This window comes from Arachis hypogaea, chromosome 6 (genome assembly GCF_003086295.3).
Source record: "Arachis hypogaea cultivar Tifrunner chromosome 6, arahy.Tifrunner.gnm2.J5K5, whole genome shotgun sequence".
NCBI classification, from domain to species: Eukaryota; Viridiplantae; Streptophyta; class Magnoliopsida; order Fabales; family Fabaceae; genus Arachis; species Arachis hypogaea.
In genome coordinates this window covers 114965823-114984259 of record NC_092041.1, presented here as the reverse complement: position 1 = coordinate 114984259, position 18437 = coordinate 114965823, and the positions used below count along the sequence as shown (strand labels likewise).

At 31.7% G+C, this 18437-nt stretch overlaps 2 protein-coding genes across 3 annotated transcripts; one reads left to right on the top strand and one right to left on the bottom strand.

Moving 5' to 3' along the window:
* Positions 1 to 494: 494 nt before the first annotated feature.
* Positions 495 to 10890, bottom strand: LOC112757878 (protein neprosin). Its single transcript, XM_025806429.3, has 8 exons — positions 10795 to 10890; positions 4751 to 4813; positions 4237 to 4323; positions 3543 to 3830; positions 3206 to 3367; positions 2225 to 2278; positions 1802 to 1951; positions 495 to 878 (listed from the first exon to the last, which is right to left on the bottom strand). Exons 1-8 carry the CDS (start codon positions 10888 to 10890, stop codon positions 495 to 497), a joined length of 1284 nt encoding a protein of 427 aa, XP_025662214.2.
* Positions 10891 to 11622: 732 nt separating this feature from the next.
* LOC112755986 (uncharacterized) lies at positions 11623 to 16874 on the top strand. 2 transcript variants are annotated; one of them, XM_025804357.3, is made up of 5 exons: positions 11623 to 11942; positions 12021 to 12128; positions 12998 to 13048; positions 15741 to 15908; positions 16520 to 16874. In XM_025804357.3, the coding sequence occupies exons 1-5, from the start codon at positions 11841 to 11843 to the stop codon at positions 16640 to 16642; spliced, it is 552 nt and encodes a 183-aa protein (XP_025660142.1). In that variant the 5' UTR covers positions 11623 to 11840; the 3' UTR covers positions 16643 to 16874. The 2 variants fall into 2 exon arrangements, with proteins under 2 accessions (XP_025660142.1, XP_025660143.1); XM_025804358.2 differs by lacking the exon at positions 12998 to 13048.
* Positions 16875 to 18437: the final 1563 nt, after the last annotated feature.

Below are 18437 nucleotides of genomic sequence, written 5' to 3'. Positions count from 1 at the left end.
GAAACTAATTCCTACAATATTTACATAATTCATTTTTCTAGGGATATAATTGAATCTAAACACAAATAGTGGGTATAATATTAAAATTGACCACATCCAGGTGAGACCTAATTGAGAATGAATACATTCAAGTGAAAATAATTGAAAAATATAATATGATTTGTTAGTATAATTGATAATAGGATAACATTGAATCACTTTTAAAAACATTAAAAATACAAATAGAACGATTTAAATGTTAGAAATACAAATAGGACTTATCCCAAACGTTGGGACAGAAATGATACTTTACTCTATTAATAAGTAAAAACTATCAAAACAAACAACAAAAAGCAACATAAGCTTAGATATAATTAAAGTATAAACCTTAAAAAATAATAAATAATGCAAATTAAAGAAGTGTATTCTTAGAAGCCCTATAACCTAGAATATGCTTCATATCATTAATTAACTCTAACATCATAGTAAATGCCAACAACTATATGAAAAACAAATTAAAGGCACATATAATTATAGTCACTTGAGCCAGGACCACCATAATATAACTCAGGATCTTCAACATAATCCCCAAGAAACCTAACATCATAGCAATTATATTCATCAGAGTAGCGATCAACATATTCAGGAAACTTCAAGGACTCAGAGTTATCATGAATTCTCATCCTTTTGAAGTAGGCAGAGTAGGGTTGTGAGCCAAATTTACCATTGCCCATGTTTGTTTTAGTGTGAGGATAGTGTAAAATCTTAGAGCTATAAACTTCACCACCCCATTCCACAGAATCAGCATTGTAACATAATGTTTCAAATAGCTCTGCTGGCCAATACCCTATGTTTGTCTTCTCTCCATATTGCACCCACCAATTGTTAGTTAAAATGTCCTAAATAAATAAGGAAATTAAATTAATTAAGTGGATTAAATAAATAAGAGCAATTTCAGATAATTAACTTTTTTTTTTGAGTTAACATCAACTAATTTTTTAAAATTATTTTGTTTGTTTTAAATTATAGACTCTAAAACAAAGACTTTTAACTGTAAATTCTAAATTATAAACTTAAATATTAAAGTTAGATAATATCGACTAGGGGTGTTTAAGATTCGGTCTGCCCCCACCCCTCCCCGCTCTTCTTCCCCTTTCGGGTGGGGGCAGGTTATGCTTCGGGCCGTCCGGCCCGACCCAAGACCGCTTTTTATAATTTAGAATGAAATTAGTAATGTTATATTATTTTTTTTACTTTAATTAATATTTTTATATTATACGATATTGTTTTTGCTTTAAAATATTTTTTTTTGTATAAATAGGATATAACATTTGTTAAATTTAATTTTTAAAAATAAAATTTTATTACTTTAGTATATAAAATTTATAAATTTGTATATACTCTTTAGTATTGGATCCAAAGTCTAATTAAATTCAGACCAAAAATATGCGTGACGATTTTTTAGGGCTAGATATGGAGTCTAATTAAATCCAATTCGACCCATGAACACACCCCTAATGTCGACTAACTAACCATTGATTTTCTATATCTTTTCAATAAATAATATAAAAAAGTAAACGAAACTAATTTTTAGTTAGTCAATATTAACTAACTTTAGATTTTATGATTTATAATTTAGGATTTATGGTTAAAAATTTATAATTTATGGTCTATATTTAGGATAAATAAAATAATTTTAAAAATTTTGAACGATATTAGCCAAAAAAAATTAATGCCCTAACATTACTGAAACAATATATAATAGGGATAATAACAAATTAAATTAAAAGTAGGGTTTTATTTTGATATAAAGTATTCTGACCTTATAGATGTAAATATTTATATCGTATGGAAGGTCACCGGGAACTGGAATGATTGGATAAATTGCAGCACCTAATGCAATTTCTTTACTAGTTTGAACAAAACCAGGACAAGTTAGATCAAAGCAACCCGTTTTGTTTGAACCATCAGCCTGCATTATTATCATCAATATCACCATAAAATTAAAGGGAATTAATCCATATTATCTCAGATTATTGGCCACCAAATTTGTATCGAAGTAAAGAATTCAAATGATCATTTTTAGTTAATTCAGTTGAACCGACTAATCCTATTTAGTTCTCCGAATAATGGGAAAAAAAACCATAAACACTGTAATATGCAAAATTTCTATGTATCTATTTTTTAATTAACATTTATTTATTCTTATATAGAACCCAATAATTAATTAAAATGAAATACTTACCGTCCAATATACGAACACACGAGTTTGTCTATCACCATATACACGCGGATTGACCTGTTTTCATTAAAGACAAATAAAAGGATTGAAATTTATTGCTAAAAATGGTGTATATAACTTCAAATTGACGGATGAGGCAGTTAGCATGTTTAACAAAAAATGGCACTTTAGTTGGTGACCATTTATCATGCAAAATTTATTATTCGAACTTTATACGTACAAGTAATAAGAGAATTAATTAATTGATGTTTTCTTTTAATGTTTCCTATACCAATAATATAAAAAATGTTTGGGTGGAATAAATGCAGATATTTCCCATGAAGGGAAGTGGATTATTTGTCCACGGGCATAACTAGAGCATTTTATTGGAGAAGGCCAATATATAAAAAAAAAAAATCAGTATATAAAAGAAGAAAGGAATTAAAATTAGGGGACTAATAAAAATTAAAAAAATTTATACATTAAAAATTTTAATTTGGGAAGTCATTATTCCCCCCTTACTATATAATAAATAACTACCGCCCCTGAATTTGTCCAGACTCATTACTTATGTAAAAAAATTTAAATTAATAAAAAAAATATTGTTACCTTCTCTTTCATAAAACTCTTTTTGGGTTTCAAATAATTGTGAATTGTGCATATACTGTAAGCCTCTTTTTTCATATATATCTTTTTGGTAACAAATATTAACTTTATGTTATAGAATTATACTGATACATATTATCTCATGAAACTACTTATTTCAACGATTTAAATTAGAATTAGTTAAAAAAATTATTTATTTCAATAAAAAAATATTATTTATATATTAAAATTAATCATTATATATTTATATAAATATATATGTATATTATTTAACTTATTTTAATATGTATTTTAACTATTTTATATTATAACATTTTTTTTATATTAGTGACTGATTTTGATAACAAATTTTGGTGCACACGGATAATATGTTTGTGTTATGAATGAATAATGAATTACCGCCCATCCAGATTGAACAGATTCAAAGTGAAGATAAGAGCCAGTGAGGAGAGAAATCTGCGCAGTGCTGAATTCATCATCTTTCTCAACAAATGGCCAGCATACATTTATGTCTGCTTTTGCTCCCAAGTACCTGAACCCTACTGCGAACAATATTGCCTTCTGTATATATGCATCATATGTTTTTTCGTTTGTTATATATTAGGTACATGCTATTGTGTCTATGCATGATTATATATATAATTTAAATTTAATTAAACAACTATATAAAATATTTTACACTAATATTGTCAATATATTAAAATTAAAATGTATGTAGTATTTGTAATAGACTCACAGAGTGGTTTCTTAGCGGTACATAGGAGTCAAGATTCTCATGAACTTGTCTAGAGGGAGAGAAGCTAGGTTTCTTCCTTCCATATTCTTCAATTGAAGGAGCCTTAAGCATGTCATTCTTTCTTATTCTTCTAATAGGTATTGTTCCCTCTGGACATGTTCCACTTTTCTTCCATATTTGGGAAGTTAACACCCTCAATGATAATGAATCTTCAGCATCCTTTGTTTTGCTTCTACTTTTGGTCCATTCAATAGGTTCCTTCTTTGCTGAATTTTTAGTGGGAGCCATCTGATTAATATGTAAATAAATGTACTAATTAGTAGGTAATGTAATGCACCAAGGATGTGATTATTTCAAAAAAAAAAAATTATAACTAAAAATCACATTCATTTCCATTGAGAAAAAAAAAAAATCTTGTATGTTTGGATGAATTTAAAAAAATAAAAAATTAAAGAAAAATAAGTTTTTCTTAGACGTTTTCTTTAATTATATAAAAGATTTTAACTACATAAAAGTCATTGAAAGATTTAATTATTCTATCAGTTTTTATAATTTTATCAAATTTTTAATTAAATTCTTAATTCGTAATCAAATTTCTATACTATATCAAAATTTTCAGTTATTAGAACCTTACTAATATTTTTTTTTAAATAACTAATCATAAACAAATTATATATTATATATATAATCTCACCTGGATTTTGTGATTTTTCAAAGCAGGGTGATCAAAAGCTGGCTGCTTATTAAGGTCAATACAATCAATAATATCCCCATCTTCACTCTACAATTATTAGTCATGCAATACATGTTAGTGAGATTAGCACCAAACAGAAATGTTTAGTAATAAAAAAAAATAGCCAAAAACAGCCATAACTTACTTTATTTAGCATTAATTGTTACAACAATTAATGAATGTTAAATAAGGTAAATTCTGCCTGTTTTCTTTTGTCTTCCTAGCATTATCAGCACCAAATATTAGTAATAAGCACCTTGCCTAAAAACAACTTAAAAATGTTGAGAAACTTAACAAAGTAACTAATTACCTATTTTTTAATGTAAATGTTATAGAGGATTTGATTAATCATGACTAACATATGAAAAGCATGTACTAGTTTTTCTTCTAACGAACACATGCAATATATAATTAAATAATTAATTTGAAGAGTATAAAAATAATTATTATTAATTAGTAAATACTGTTTTTTCACCTTGATGGTTTTCAAGGAGTGCCTTCTAAGATGTCTCAATTTGTTCTCAACTTCCAAAACCTTCTGTTTGGAGAATGAACCACCATGGTTTACAAAACTTTGAGCTATGATTGCTAGGCCCAACAATAAAAAGATGAAAATTATTTTGGAATAATCCATCAAGATTTAATTTGATAGAAGATTATCTATATATATTATTTATTGGTGATTATATTATTTGAGACAATATAATTGAAATGGAAGACAAGGATATGATTTGGGGTTTGAAAACATATGTGTTATGTGCCATTAATTATTATTATTTATTGGAAACATATATATAGATATGAACTAACTAGAAAATAAGACATTATTGCTTAACAATATAATGAGTGAGTAGTCAGTGATGATTGCATGATTTACCATCTAAATATGTCATTCAACTTTTGTTTTTATGATGATTTTAATTGGATCTTTGGCATGAAAAGCATGCTTCATTTATCGGGTACCTCCTTATTAGTCTTTACTCATTTGTCAAGTTAAAAGAAAAATGCAAATATTTAAATTAGATATAATGGATAATTTAAAAAATATTTTTATTTTTCATCATACGTTGGGAATTCAAACTCCGCCTATGTTATACTTGTGGTACATAGCCGGTCCCAAGTCCGGATAAAGGAGGATGGTTGTGTTAGGTCTTCGACAACCAATATAAAAACATAGTCGAATCCCCATGACATGAATCAAAGATATTATTGCGCTAAAACTATATCGTTGCCCGAAAGCAACGTGCTGTATGGCTTGAATGCAGTGTCAAATGAGCAAGAGCCGCTGCATTGGTGCCCGAATGTAGTGTTAAATGAGTAAGGGTTCTCACGTTTTCGTGAACGGACGTGGGTAAATAAGCTAGTTCACAAAGTAAAAGGTAAAGGTTGGAGCGACAGAAGGTTGAGATTTGGGACATGGAACATCGGTACTCTAATAGAAAAATTCATGGAAGTGGTGGACACCATGACAAGGAGGAAGATTAACATTATGTGCCTACAAGAAACAAAATGGGTTGGTGCAACTGTTAGGGAGTTGGATACTTCCAGTTTCAAACTTTGGTATACAGAAAAGGTGAAGAATAGGAATGAGATTGGTATTATTGTGGATAAGCAGTGGAAGAAGGACGTAGTGGATGTCAAGAGGGTGGGAGATCGGATCATCTCTATCAAACTTGTATTGGAGGGAGGTGTTTTTCATGTGATTAGCGCCTACGCACGGCAAGTGGGTTTGGACGAACAACATAAGATAAGGTTTTGGGAGGATCTAGAGAGTTTAGTCCAAGACATACATTCGGGAGATAAGATTTTCTTAGAATGAGATTTAAATGGCCATATTGGAAGAGAAGTGACTGAGTATGGAAGTATTCACGGAGGCCATGGTTTCGGGATGATCAACGTCGAGGCTAAAACTATTTTGGATTTTTCCTCAACCTTTGACCTTCTCATCGCAAATACATGTTTTAAAAAGAGAGACGAACATCTTATAACATATAAGAGTGGCATGACAAGCTCTCAAATCGACTTTTTCTTATTGAGGATAGTCGACCAAAAAATTTGCATTAATTGTAAAATTATCCCGGGAGAGAGTTTGACAACACAACATAGGATGCTCGTCATGGATTTTCGCGTTGAGTAAAAGTTGAGAAAAAGACATCATACGAAGAACCCAAGGACGAGGTTGTGGCGGATGAAATGTGAGAAACAAAGAAGTTTCCTAAGACGGGTAGGAGAAGAGGTAAGGTGGGATGGGAATGAAAGCACAGAAGAGATGTGGAGGGAGATGGCAGAAGTTATTAGAAGAATAGCAAAAGAAAGTTTTGGTGAATCTAAAGGAATAGAACCAAGAGATAAGGAGTCCTGGTGATGGAATGCGAATGTACAAGAAAAGATAAAGATAAAAAAGGAGTGCTTTAAAGAGTGATCTTTATGCCGCAATGCAGATAATTGAGAAAAATATAAGACGGCTAAGAAAGAGACAAAAATGGCTGTGAGTGAAGCAAGAACAATAGCATATGAGGGTCTCTACCAGTCTTTGGGTACGAAAGAAGGAGAAAAAGGTATATATAGAATCGCAAAGAGCCGCATAAAGGATAAGGATAAGTGCATAAAGGATAAGAAGAACGAGAGATTTGGATCAAGTTAAGTGCATAAAGGATAAGGATGGAGATGTGCTGGCTCAAGAGGAGAATATTAATGAAAGGTGGAAGAGCTACTTCTACGAGTTATTTAATGAAGGACATAAGATTTTTCCGAGCCTTGGTCGGTTATGCACAAGGGAAGAAGATCAAAACTTTGACTACTATCGAAGGATTCGAGACTTTGAGGTAAAAGAGGCTCTAAAGCAGATGAAAAATGGCAGGGCAGTAGGTCCTGATAATATCCCGATTGAGGTTTGGAAGGGCTTTAGAGGAAAAGGCATCAACTGGTTAACCAAGTTTTTTAATGAGATTTTAAGGTCAAAGAAGATTCTTGATGAGTGGAGAAAGAGCACCTTAGTACCTATCTACAAGAATAAGGGAGGCATACAAAGTTGCGAAAACTATAGAGGGATAAAGCTCATGAGCCATACAATGAAGTTATGGGAAAGGGTGATAGAACGGAGATTGAGAGAGACACAAGTAACAGAGAACCAATTTGGATTTATGCCAGGCAGATCCACCACCGAAGCGATATACCTGCTAAGAAGGATGATGGAGAGGTATCATAGTAATAAAAGGGATCTACATATGATGTTTATTGATTTGGAAGAAGCGTATGATAGGGTGCCAAGGGAGGCCTTATGGAAGGTTTTAGAAAAGAGGAGAGTAAAAATCGCATATATTCGTGCAATTAAAGACATGTATGATGGGGGTACAACTAGTGTGAAGACTCAAGATGGTGTGACAGAGGAATTTTCTATTGGTATTGGATTACACAAGGGATCATCCTTAAGTCCATATCTTTTCACATTAGTCTTAGAAGTACTCACAGAGCACATTCAAGAGCCTGTGCCATGGTGTATGATTTTTGCTGATGATATCATCCTTATAGGAGGGTCAAGGGAAGACCTAAATAAGAAGTTGGACTTATGGAAAGAAGCTCTAGAAGTGTATAGTCTGCACATAAATCGTAGCAAGACGGAATATATGGAATGTAAGTTCGGTATGAGAAGGGAAAACCCTAACATAGAGGTGAAAATTGGAGAAAACATCCTATGAAAAGTTAAAAGTTTTAAGTATCTTGGGTGCATCATATAGGATAATGGAGAGATTGAACAAGATGTAAATCATAGGATCTAAGCAGGTTGCTCAAAATGGCGGAGTGCATTTGGTTTTATATGCAACAAAAAAGTGTCTTTAAAACTTAAAGGTAAATTCTATCGCACTGCTATAAGACCGGCTATGCTTTATGGTACGAAGTGTTGGACGGTCAAAGAGGAGCACGAACATAAGCTAAGTGTGGCAGAGATGAAGATGTTGAGATGGATGAGTGGTCATACGTGATTGGATAAAATAAGAAACGAATATATAAGGGAGAAAGTTGGAATAGCACCCATTGTGGAAAAGATAGTAGAATCGCATCTCAGGTGGTTTGGATATATGAGAAGAAGACCGATGGAACACTCAATCAGGAGGGTGGATGAGATGAAAGATGGATAAGGGGTGAAAGGCAGAGGAAGACCTAAGAATACAATTCATGAGGTGGTCAAACGAGATCTACATGTAAACGGTCTCTCTATAGACATGATATATGACAGAGTTCAATGACGTCGTTTGATTCATGTAGTCGATCCCACCTAGTGGGACAAGACTTTATTATTATTTGTTGTTATATATTTTAGGAATCCAATATCTTTATAAATAATATGATTTAAGAAGATTGAATATCAATTCATTAATATATAGAAAGATATATATTATTCTTTTTTTCATTATTCATAATTTCAACATGTACATGAAGTTGAAATCATGGTAATGGAAGGAATAAACAGATATCTAACTGAACTTACGTGGACAAAAGCCATCATCATTGCAATGTATACAAACATGTTCATAGTTGTAGAGTTTTACCTCGTCTAAAGATAATTAACTAGCTAAGTATATGACATATTTATTTAGTTATGGATTAAATTATTTCATAGCTCTTTATAGTTTTCGAATTTTGAATTAGGTTTCTATTTTTTTTATTTTTAATTAGGTTTTATACTAAATCAAATTTTGTAAGTAAAATTCTATCGTAATAAAAACATTAAAACTAATAAAATATTATTTTTTATTTTTAATTAGGTTTTATACCAAATCAAATTTTGTAAGTAAAATTCTATCGTAATAAAAACATTAAAACTAATAAAATATTATTTTTTATTTTTAATTAGGTTTTATACCAAATCAAATTTTGTAAGTAAGATTCTACCGTAATAAGTCAAGTGTTTAGACATATTCGTTTTGTTTAATGAAATATTCCGTTAATTTTAATGTTTTTGTCAATAAAGACTTAATTACAAAATTTCATATGGTATAGAAACTCAATAAAAAAAATATAAAGACCTAATTAAAAATTCAATAAAATTATAAAAATTAATAGAGTAATTAAACCTTTATTTATTTATTTTTCTTTATGTGTTACCTATTCGTTAAACCCACTCAATTTAAAGAACAAGGATATATACAAATCTTTTCATTTTTTGATTAATAGGACAAATATTTTTTAAAAGAATTTTATAATAGATTTATATCTTTTATTTTAAGAAAAATTAAATACTAAGTAAATTTTTTATAAAATTTTGTAGATCCTCTATATTTTTAAGTAGTTAATTGTTCATATTAAATCTAATGATAGAATAATACTGAGTCTAGCCACTTAAAATTTTATTTGTCTCGAGTACTACTAAATTAAACTTTAGAGACCAAATAGTACATATATATCAATAAATTAATATACATATTTAATAAGTATTATACTATCAATTAATTTTTATTTAATATTGATTTAAGAAATAATCTTAACTAAGGGTCTTTTTAAAGAATTTTCATTTGTGTAAAAAAGTTTTACACACAAAACATTATCTTATATTATCACATTATTAGTATAATTAATTTTAAAATTTACTATTTAAAAAAGTCATCTAAATACTTGATTAACTATATAAAACTAATTTTAAAGTAAAAATAAAAAAAGTAAAATTTCATTCCAATCCTAATTAGTTTGATATGTGACAATTTACCTCGTAACAAAATCAAATATCATGCCGATTATTACTGATCATTTATTCCGTTGGACATCCTAAATTTAGTAATGCGTGTCTAGAATAAATTTGGTATTTATTTTATTTAATAAAAAAATATAATATACACTAAAAATAAATTAAATAACAATATATTTATAGTTTTATACCAAAAATATTGGAGACTAATAAAATTGATTATTTTTTGTCATCACTTAATTATGAATTTAATTCCTTTAATCTAATAATTTAACGATATACTTTATTTCATATTTTTAAATATTGATAATCTAATAATCCTCAAGTATTTTTTGTCTTACAAATTTTAGAGTATATATCCATTTTGGTTCTCAAAAAACTTCAGACTGGACATTTTAGTCTCCAACTAAAATTAATTACTCGATTGGTTCTTAATAATTAACTCCGTCAGTCACTTAGGTCCTTTACTCCGTTAATTCTAACGGAGGACAAAATAGTCCCTGACAACTCTAACAGAGGACAAAATGGTTCCTGATCTCTTCTGTTCGAAAACGATACTGTTCTCTCCCAATTTCCATCATATCTCGCATAACACTAACAGTTTAACACTGTAACTTCAAACTAGACAATGCACACTCTATAAATTTAATGTTCACAAGAAAAAAAAATCCTCAACTTGTTCTCAACTAATTCATACTCAGGAAACTAATGCCTATGTCTCTCAACTAGTTGTCGTCTTCGATGGATCTCATGAATCTAGACAACAAGTCTGATTTGTTAAGACTCGTCGTCGTCGTTGCCATCTCCCTCCTCCTCTGCCCTAACATCTCCATGACCACATTGTCCACTACTCCGATCGCTTCCTTCGACTTCTTCTCCGAACCAATGTTCAGTAATCGCTTCAGTTTCCATATGAGCGGCAACGGCGACATTGCTCGTTGTAATAGTTTGGATGCAAGGTCGAAGCTGTCTGCCAACTTGGACTCCGGAAAAGAAGGAATGAAGCACTCGGTGTCTATTTCAAATGAGAATTTGCATATGATGTCGAAGGAGAATCTTCTCATGATGTCCTAATGTCCAACAATCTATATTGCTTACCGGAGAATAGAGAAATGTGTGCCTTTGGAGTAGTTATGGAACTTGGTCTTGAGGATGTCGTGAACGTTGTTGGGGTTGGAGGTGATGTTATCAAAGACGTAGAAGTGGATGCTTTTGGTTGGTGAAGTGCAGAAGAGGTGGATATACCAGTCACAAAGATTTAGAAAGTGTGTAGTCTATGACCTGTTGAGGTAGGTACCACACGTGTGACAATTACACCATAGCTTAATCTTGGAGTTAAAGAGGAGGAAGGAAAAGATAGAAAAGAAGACTGTAAATGTGAAGAAGAAGAGTATGAATGTTAGGGTTATGCGAGATATGATAAAAATTGGGAAAAAACAGTGTCGTTTTCGAATAAAGGGATCATGGATCATTTTGTCCTTTGTTAGAGTTGTCAGGGACTATTTTATTTTCCCTTAGAATTAACGGAATAAAGGACCTAAGTAACTTACGGAGTTAATTGTTTAGGACTAATCGAGTAATTAATTTTAGTTGGAGACTAAAATATCCGGTCCGAAATTCTTTGAGGACCAAAATGGGTATATAATCCAAATTTTATTTTGGGGGGGTACAAATGCCATTTTCTTAAAAGAAACGGATGCTCTAGATTCTAGAATCATCGAATCCTTTAATTCAATATTCCAATATATAAATTTGTAACACGAAACCGAAATGAGAGTGAGAAAGTGTTACAAATCGAGGGAGCGAGCTTAGAGAGAAGAAAACTCGCTTGTGATTGACGCCAAAGGAAAAAAAGAAAGAAAGAAAGAAGAAAGAAACGAAAATGGTGCTCCTCATGCTGATGATCACCGCCGATCTCGAAAACCTAACCAATCTTCAACCTCAATTTGGTTGCAATGACCCTGACTTCTCCTATATGTTCAAGGTCTTTCTCGTCATTTCCCCTAATTCCATTCTTCCATGCTTCTCTCTTCTTATCACTTCCCATTTTCTATCTCTGTAGGTCAAATGTGGAAACTGCGGTGAGCTCAGCCAGAAAGAGACTTGTGTTTCTTTGAAGGAGACCATTTCTATTCCCAGGAGTAGAGGTATCGCTCATCTCTTTCAGAAGGTACAATTCAATTTCAATCGCTTCTTCTTTTTGTTCACTGTGTTTTCAGATGTTTTGATTCAAGAAAAATGGATCAATTGTGTTTCGTTGCAGTTATTTGATGTTATTTGTTTTTCTTCCATTTGAATTTCTAAATCTTGCAGCATATATATGTGTTAACGTCATAGATTCTTCATTCGAATAGGCTTAAATCTTGATATCTCGAGGGTAGAGGGAGAAGTAGAAAGAAAGAACTATAATTAGAAGCCAACCCGTTCGGTTCAGACTTCAGACTCCATAGGGTTTTTGTTTCGGGGTTAGTTAGTTTTATTAGCACTGGATATAAGGGTGTTAGCGTTGTCGTAAATAAGATTGTGAATAGTGAAGTTGAGTTCAGCGAATTCCTAATGGAGTTAGCTGTTGATGTGAAAAGCTTGAATGGTTTATGTTACAATGGTTTTAACATAGACAGGATTTATTATGACTGACAATGATGTCATCTAGTCCTTTTAGTCGACCCTGCGGAGTGAGACAAGACTGTTGGTGACGATGATGGTAATTTGTTAATATGTTATTAGGAAACTCGCAAGTCGCAAGGTGATGTTATCCGGTATATTATTTTCAGTTTTAATGGATATAGCTTTCGTGGAATTCTTTCAATAAGGGTGAATGCTGCGCTCTGGAACACGAAGAATATGCAACTCTGGTGTCTGTGAAGTTATCTATCTAAATAGTTTCTTGCATGTGGTTGTAGACTGGATGAGTACTGGAATTTTCGTTTTTATTGACTTGACAACTTCGAAGTATATATATATATATATATATATATATATATATAAGCTCGTTTTTAGTTTAAGAGTTAAGACTGAGAGGAATTTTGTTTCATTTAGCCTTATCACAGAAAGTTTCCTTGGACTAGGATCCTCAGTTACATTCAGAAGGTACAATTAATCACTCTTCAGCTCTTGTTATTTTTGTTAACTGTGTTTTTAGATGATTCAATTCAACAAAAATAGATCAACTCTTGTTATTTTTGCATGGCCAAATTTGTAACCTGTGCTACCCAGCAATTACTTTGGTTGTAATCTTCCATTAAATGAGCTAATACAGTTTGCCCCTATTTACGGTATAATTTTATTCATGCATTCTGTTTGATTAAATGGGTAGAAGACATGTGAGAGGCCCCATTAAGGAGGGTTACCGGATAGATGATAGTCTTAATAGCTAGAGATAGAGGGGGAACTGTGACTAGAAGGCCAGAGCCCATTAGCCCAGTAGTTTTAGGCTAATTAAGGGTTGTTAGGGATTTATTTATTTAGTTAGTAATTAGCAATATAAATAAGGGCATCAGTGAACTAACAAATTATGAATTCTATGAATTCCTATGGAGTTGGCATGGTACTTGACTCAAAAATGTTGTATCACTCTGATCGTAATGGTTTTAATATCGACAAGATTTGACTAGCACTGATGTCATCTAGTAGAACAAAACTTTGCTGTTGATTTTTTATGGCTATAGTCTCCATTAATTCATTTCAATAAGATTGATTTGAATGAGTGCACCACTGGAGAACAAATGATATGTATTTCTGGTATTTTTGAACCGTGAAGTTATGCTGCGCTCTGGAACACGAAGAATATGCAACTCTGGTGTCTGTGAAGTTATCTATCTAAATAGTTTCTTGCATGTGGTTGTAGACTGGATGAGTACTGGAATTTCCGTTTTTATTGACTTGACAACTTCGAAGTATATATATATATATATATATATAAGCTCGTTTTTAGTTTAAGAGTTAAGACTGAGAGGAATTTTGTTTCATTTAGCCTTCTCCCAGCAAGTTTCCTTGCCCTAGGATCATCAATTACGTTCGGAAGGTACAATTAATCACTCTTCAGCTCGTTATTTTTGTTAACTGTGTTTTTAGATGATTCAATTCAACAAGATAGATCAACTCTTGTTATTTTTGCATGGCCAAATTTGTAACCTGTGCTACCCAGCAATTACTTTGGTTGTAATCTTCCATTAAATGAGCTAATACAGTTTGCCCCTATTTACCGTATAATTTTATTCATGCATTCTGTTTGATTAAATGGGTAGAAGACATGTGAGAGGCGCCATTAAGGAGGGTTACCGGATAGATGATAGTCTTAATAGCTAGAGATAGAGGGGGAACTGTGACTAGAAGGCCAGAGCCCATTAGCCCAGTAGTTTTAGGCCAATTAAGGGTTGTTAGGGATTTATTTATTTATTTAGTAATTAGCAATATAAATAAGGGCATCAGTGAACTAACAAATTATGAATTCTATGAATTCCTATGGAGTTGGCATGGTACTTGACTCAAAAATGTTGTATCACTCTGATCGTAATGGTTTTAATATCGACAAGATTTGACTAGCACTGATGTCATCTAGTAGAACAAAACTTTGCTGTTGATTTTTTTATGGCTATAGTCTCCATTGAATTCATTTCAATAAGATTGATTTGAATGAGTGCACCACTGGAGAACAAATGATATGTAGCTCTGGTATTTTTGAACCGTGAAGTTATGCTGCGCTCTGGAACACGAAGAATATGCAACTCTGGTGTCTGTGAAGTTATCTATCTAAATAGTTTCTTGCATGTGGTTGTAGACTGAATGAGTACTGGAATTTTCGTTTTTATTGACTTGACAACTTCGAAGTATATATATATAAGCTCGTTTTTAGTTTAAGAGTTAAGACTGAGAGGAATTTTGTTTCATTTAGCCTTATCACAGAATTTTTCCTTGCCCTAGGATCATCAATTACGTTCGGAAGGTACAATTAATCACTCTTCAGCTCGTTATTTTTGTTAACTGTGTTTTTAGATGATTCAATTCAACAAAATAGATCAACTCTTGTTATTTTTGCATGGCCAAATTTGTAACCTGTGCTACCCAGCAATTACTTTGGTTGTAATCTTCCATTAAATGAGCTAATACAGTTTGCCCCTATTTACCGTATAATTTTATTCATGCATTCTGTTTGATTAAATGTGTAGAAGACATGTGAGAGGCCCCATTAAGGAGGTTTACAGGATAGACAATAGTCTTAATAGCTAGAGATAGAGGGGGAACTTTGACTAGAAGGCCAGAGCCCATTAGCCCAGTAGTTTTAGGCCAATTAAGGGTTGTTAGGGATTTATTTATTTAGTTAGTAATTAGCAATATAAATAAGGGCAGTAATGAACTAACAAATTATGAATTCCTATGGAGTTGGCATGGTACTTGACTCAAAAATGTTGTATCACTCTGATCGTAATGGTTTTAATATCGACAAGATTTAACTAGCACTGATGTCATCTAGTAGGACAAAACTTTGCTGTTGATTTTTGATGGCTATAGTCTCCATTGAATTCATTTCAATAAGATTGATTTGAATGAGTGCACCACTGGAGAACAAATGATATGTAGCTCTGGTATTTTTGAACTGTGAAATTATCTATCTGAAATAATTTCTGCATGTGTTTGTAGATTGGATGAGTTCTGAAATTTACAATTTTATTAATGTGACAACTTAGAAGTTATATATATATATATATAAAAGCTCATTGCTAGTTGCAACTGAGTGGAATTCTATTTCATTTAGCACCTCTAACTTTTACTTGGCATGCAGTGCAAATTCTGTGGCAGGGATGGTACAGTGGCAATGATTGAAGGAAGAGGCCAACCTCTTACTCATTCACAAAGTCAGTCAGGAAAGTATGCTCCATTGATGTTGTTTGACTGTAGGGGATATGAGCCGGTGGATTTTTTATTTGCTGATGGATGGACAGCTGAGTCGGTGAGTCTCCTTATTGTTGCTCATTGCTTTCTAAGTGTGGTATACTATGTGTGATTTCATATTATAGTTCAGTGTTGCTGATATATCAACTAAATACTGTAATTAGCTCATACAGCTTTTCTCTAAGGTGGTAAAAGTGAACATTATCAGAGTTTATGTTTACTGTTGAAAACTAGATATACGTTATCCCTTATGCTTGAAAATTACTTAAGAACTCAAAACTTGCATGAATATTAATTTTTGTGCTGAAACAAAAGTAATAATTATAAGCAATAATGAGTAGGTTCAAAATAAATTTATAGTGAGAGCCAGACCCCCTTTCATGCAAAGTTGTACTAGTTGATCATTTTCCCCTGATGCGGAAATATCTATCTTCACTTCCTTAGGTATTGGCTTTGTCATCTTGTTTTTTCTTCCAAATCATTTTGGATATGTTATTTCTGATTTCATGATTGTTGAGATTATCAGCAAATTCTGTAATCCTTCATCTGATTTTCATTGTTTACTTGAGGTTTTGACTTTTGACATGCTTCATATTTTTTGACAACATAAATTTTCCACGTTTGTGCCTATTTTGTATTTTCCGAATAATGCAAGTTGTACCTTTGTAGCTGGAGGGAACCACATTTGGAAATATTGACTTGTCAAGTGGAGACTTCGCCGATTATGATGAGAAAGGAGAGTGCCCTGTCACGATATCCAATCTTCGCTCCACTTTTGAGGTGGTGAAGTAGAGTAAACTAGTTTGCTGTTTGCTCATTTCCGGGTACATAAAATCGACCGTTCCATGTTTTACCTTTTAAGCTCACGTTAGGTTGTAATTAGGCACTGTATTCGTGAGAACCTTAAAACTATACATGTTAACCATGATGTATTTGGAGGGGGGAGAAACAGCTTCCTATTTCCAAGTGATCGATGTGAAGCACATTTTATTTCATATTTGGTAAGTTGCGTTATGTTGATTGATGTCTTTGTCTAATCTGAATTACCTTCTTAATGATGAGAACCTCTCAGACACCTCTTATGCCATAACCCCTGTGGTGGTTGATAATTAAAAGTATCTGCATGTTTTCCACTCCCATTTTGACACACAGAAATCAAATGTGGTGCGTTTTCTGTCTTAATGAATAAAAATCTTTGATGGGTCCCAAGTGAAGATCTCATTATTGTCTTGCTATCTTCTAATATTCATAGACTAGGTATTCTATTCTGAATTTTTCCCTTATCTCCCACTTTCCCTTTTCCTGTTTCTAATACTCCACATTTTTTATTATAGCTTTATATTGCTGGAATAAATTGTGAAAATATTAACAAATCAATTTCAATGCTTTTAACATTTTTAATTGATATTAACTTTGGAGGATAAGTCTGACTGCTATCATTTTAAAAAATCCAGAAGAATAAGTTGACGGCAGAGTGAAAAATACTAATTAATTTGATGATATTAACAAAAATTTAAAATAAATTTAACTCTGTTTGATTTCTAGGTTCTAACGCGCTCATGTTTTTTTGGTGGTAGTCTTTTTAATTTTAGGTGAAATAAAGCGCTCAATGTAATGATTCACTTGTGTTTTTGTAGTATGATGCTGCATTCTTTATTTAAATGTTTTTTGTGTTACAATATGAATGTCTACTTAGTATTTATTCAGCATGACTTGTTCCTCTAATCAAATGCTTTTGGGAGGTATAAACATGTTCCTCCAATCATTAAATGGAAGACGGTGCAAAATTTTTAAGATTTAAAATTTGAAAAAGTTAATATTATACATGTATAAATCGGAGAATGTATAAATAGGAGTATAAGTTGAAATAATGGGAACACATTACAAATATAAAAATTTTCTTTTTTTTTTTTGTCTCTGCCTGTTGTAATATATATATATATATATATTAGGATATTAATATTGGTGAATATTAACACTAGAGTTAAATATTTATATTTTTTTACTTTATATTTATTTTCTCTTTATTATTTATTAATTTTACAACGCGATCACCACGAGACTCTAATCAAAATATAAAAAGACTTAGATAATAAATTTTTATTATGTCAGTTTTTTCATGTTGAATTTAATACTCTTGATATATTTAGAAACAACTACTTATCATAGATACTAGATGCTGAAATCCATCTTGATAATGAATCTTGGAGATATCATTAAGGTTGAAAATAATGCATTCCAAAAAGATAAAACCAAAGCCATGATCTTCCTTCTTTTTCATCTTGACGAAGGATTGAAAAATGAATATCTTATGTTAAAAAATTTTGTAGATCTGTGGAAAAACCTTGAAGAAAGGTATAATCATCAAAATACAGTGATACTTTCTCAAGTCCGATATGAGTGAACGCACTTGTGTTTACAGGATTTTAAATCCATAAATAAGTTTAATTCACCAATGTTCCGAATTATTTCACGAATAAAATTATGTAGGAAAAAGATAACTGATAGTAATATGTTAGAGAAAACTTTCTCCACCTTCCATGCCTCGAATGTTCTCCTATAGCAGCAGTATCGAGAAAAAGAATTT

What these genes read in the sequence shown, in the direction of transcription:
- LOC112755986 (XM_025804357.3), top strand. Translation starts at nt 11,841, where the DNA reads ATGGTGCTCCTCATGCTGATGATCACCGCCGATCTCGAAAACCTAACC. An exon ending in ACTTCTCCTATATGTTCAAG is followed by an intron (nt 11,943 to 12,020) that starts GTCTTTCTCGTC and finishes CTATCTCTGTAG; the next exon opens with GTCAAATGTGGAAACTGCGG. An exon ending in TCCTCAGTTACATTCAGAAG is followed by an intron (nt 13,049 to 15,740) that starts GTACAATTAATC and finishes CTTGGCATGCAG; the next exon opens with TGCAAATTCTGTGGCAGGGA.
- LOC112757878 (XM_025806429.3), bottom strand. Translation starts at nt 10,890, where the DNA reads ATGTCGCCGTTGCCGCTCATATGGAAACTGAAGCGATTACTGAACATT. An exon ending in CTGTTCAATCTGGATGGGCG is followed by an intron (nt 2,279 to 3,205) that starts GTAATTCATTAT and finishes TAATGAAAACAG; the next exon opens with GTCAATCCGCGTGTATATGG. An exon ending in TAAATATTTACATCTATAAG is followed by an intron (nt 879 to 1,801) that starts GTCAGAATACTT and finishes TTATTTATTTAG; the next exon opens with GACATTTTAACTAACAATTG.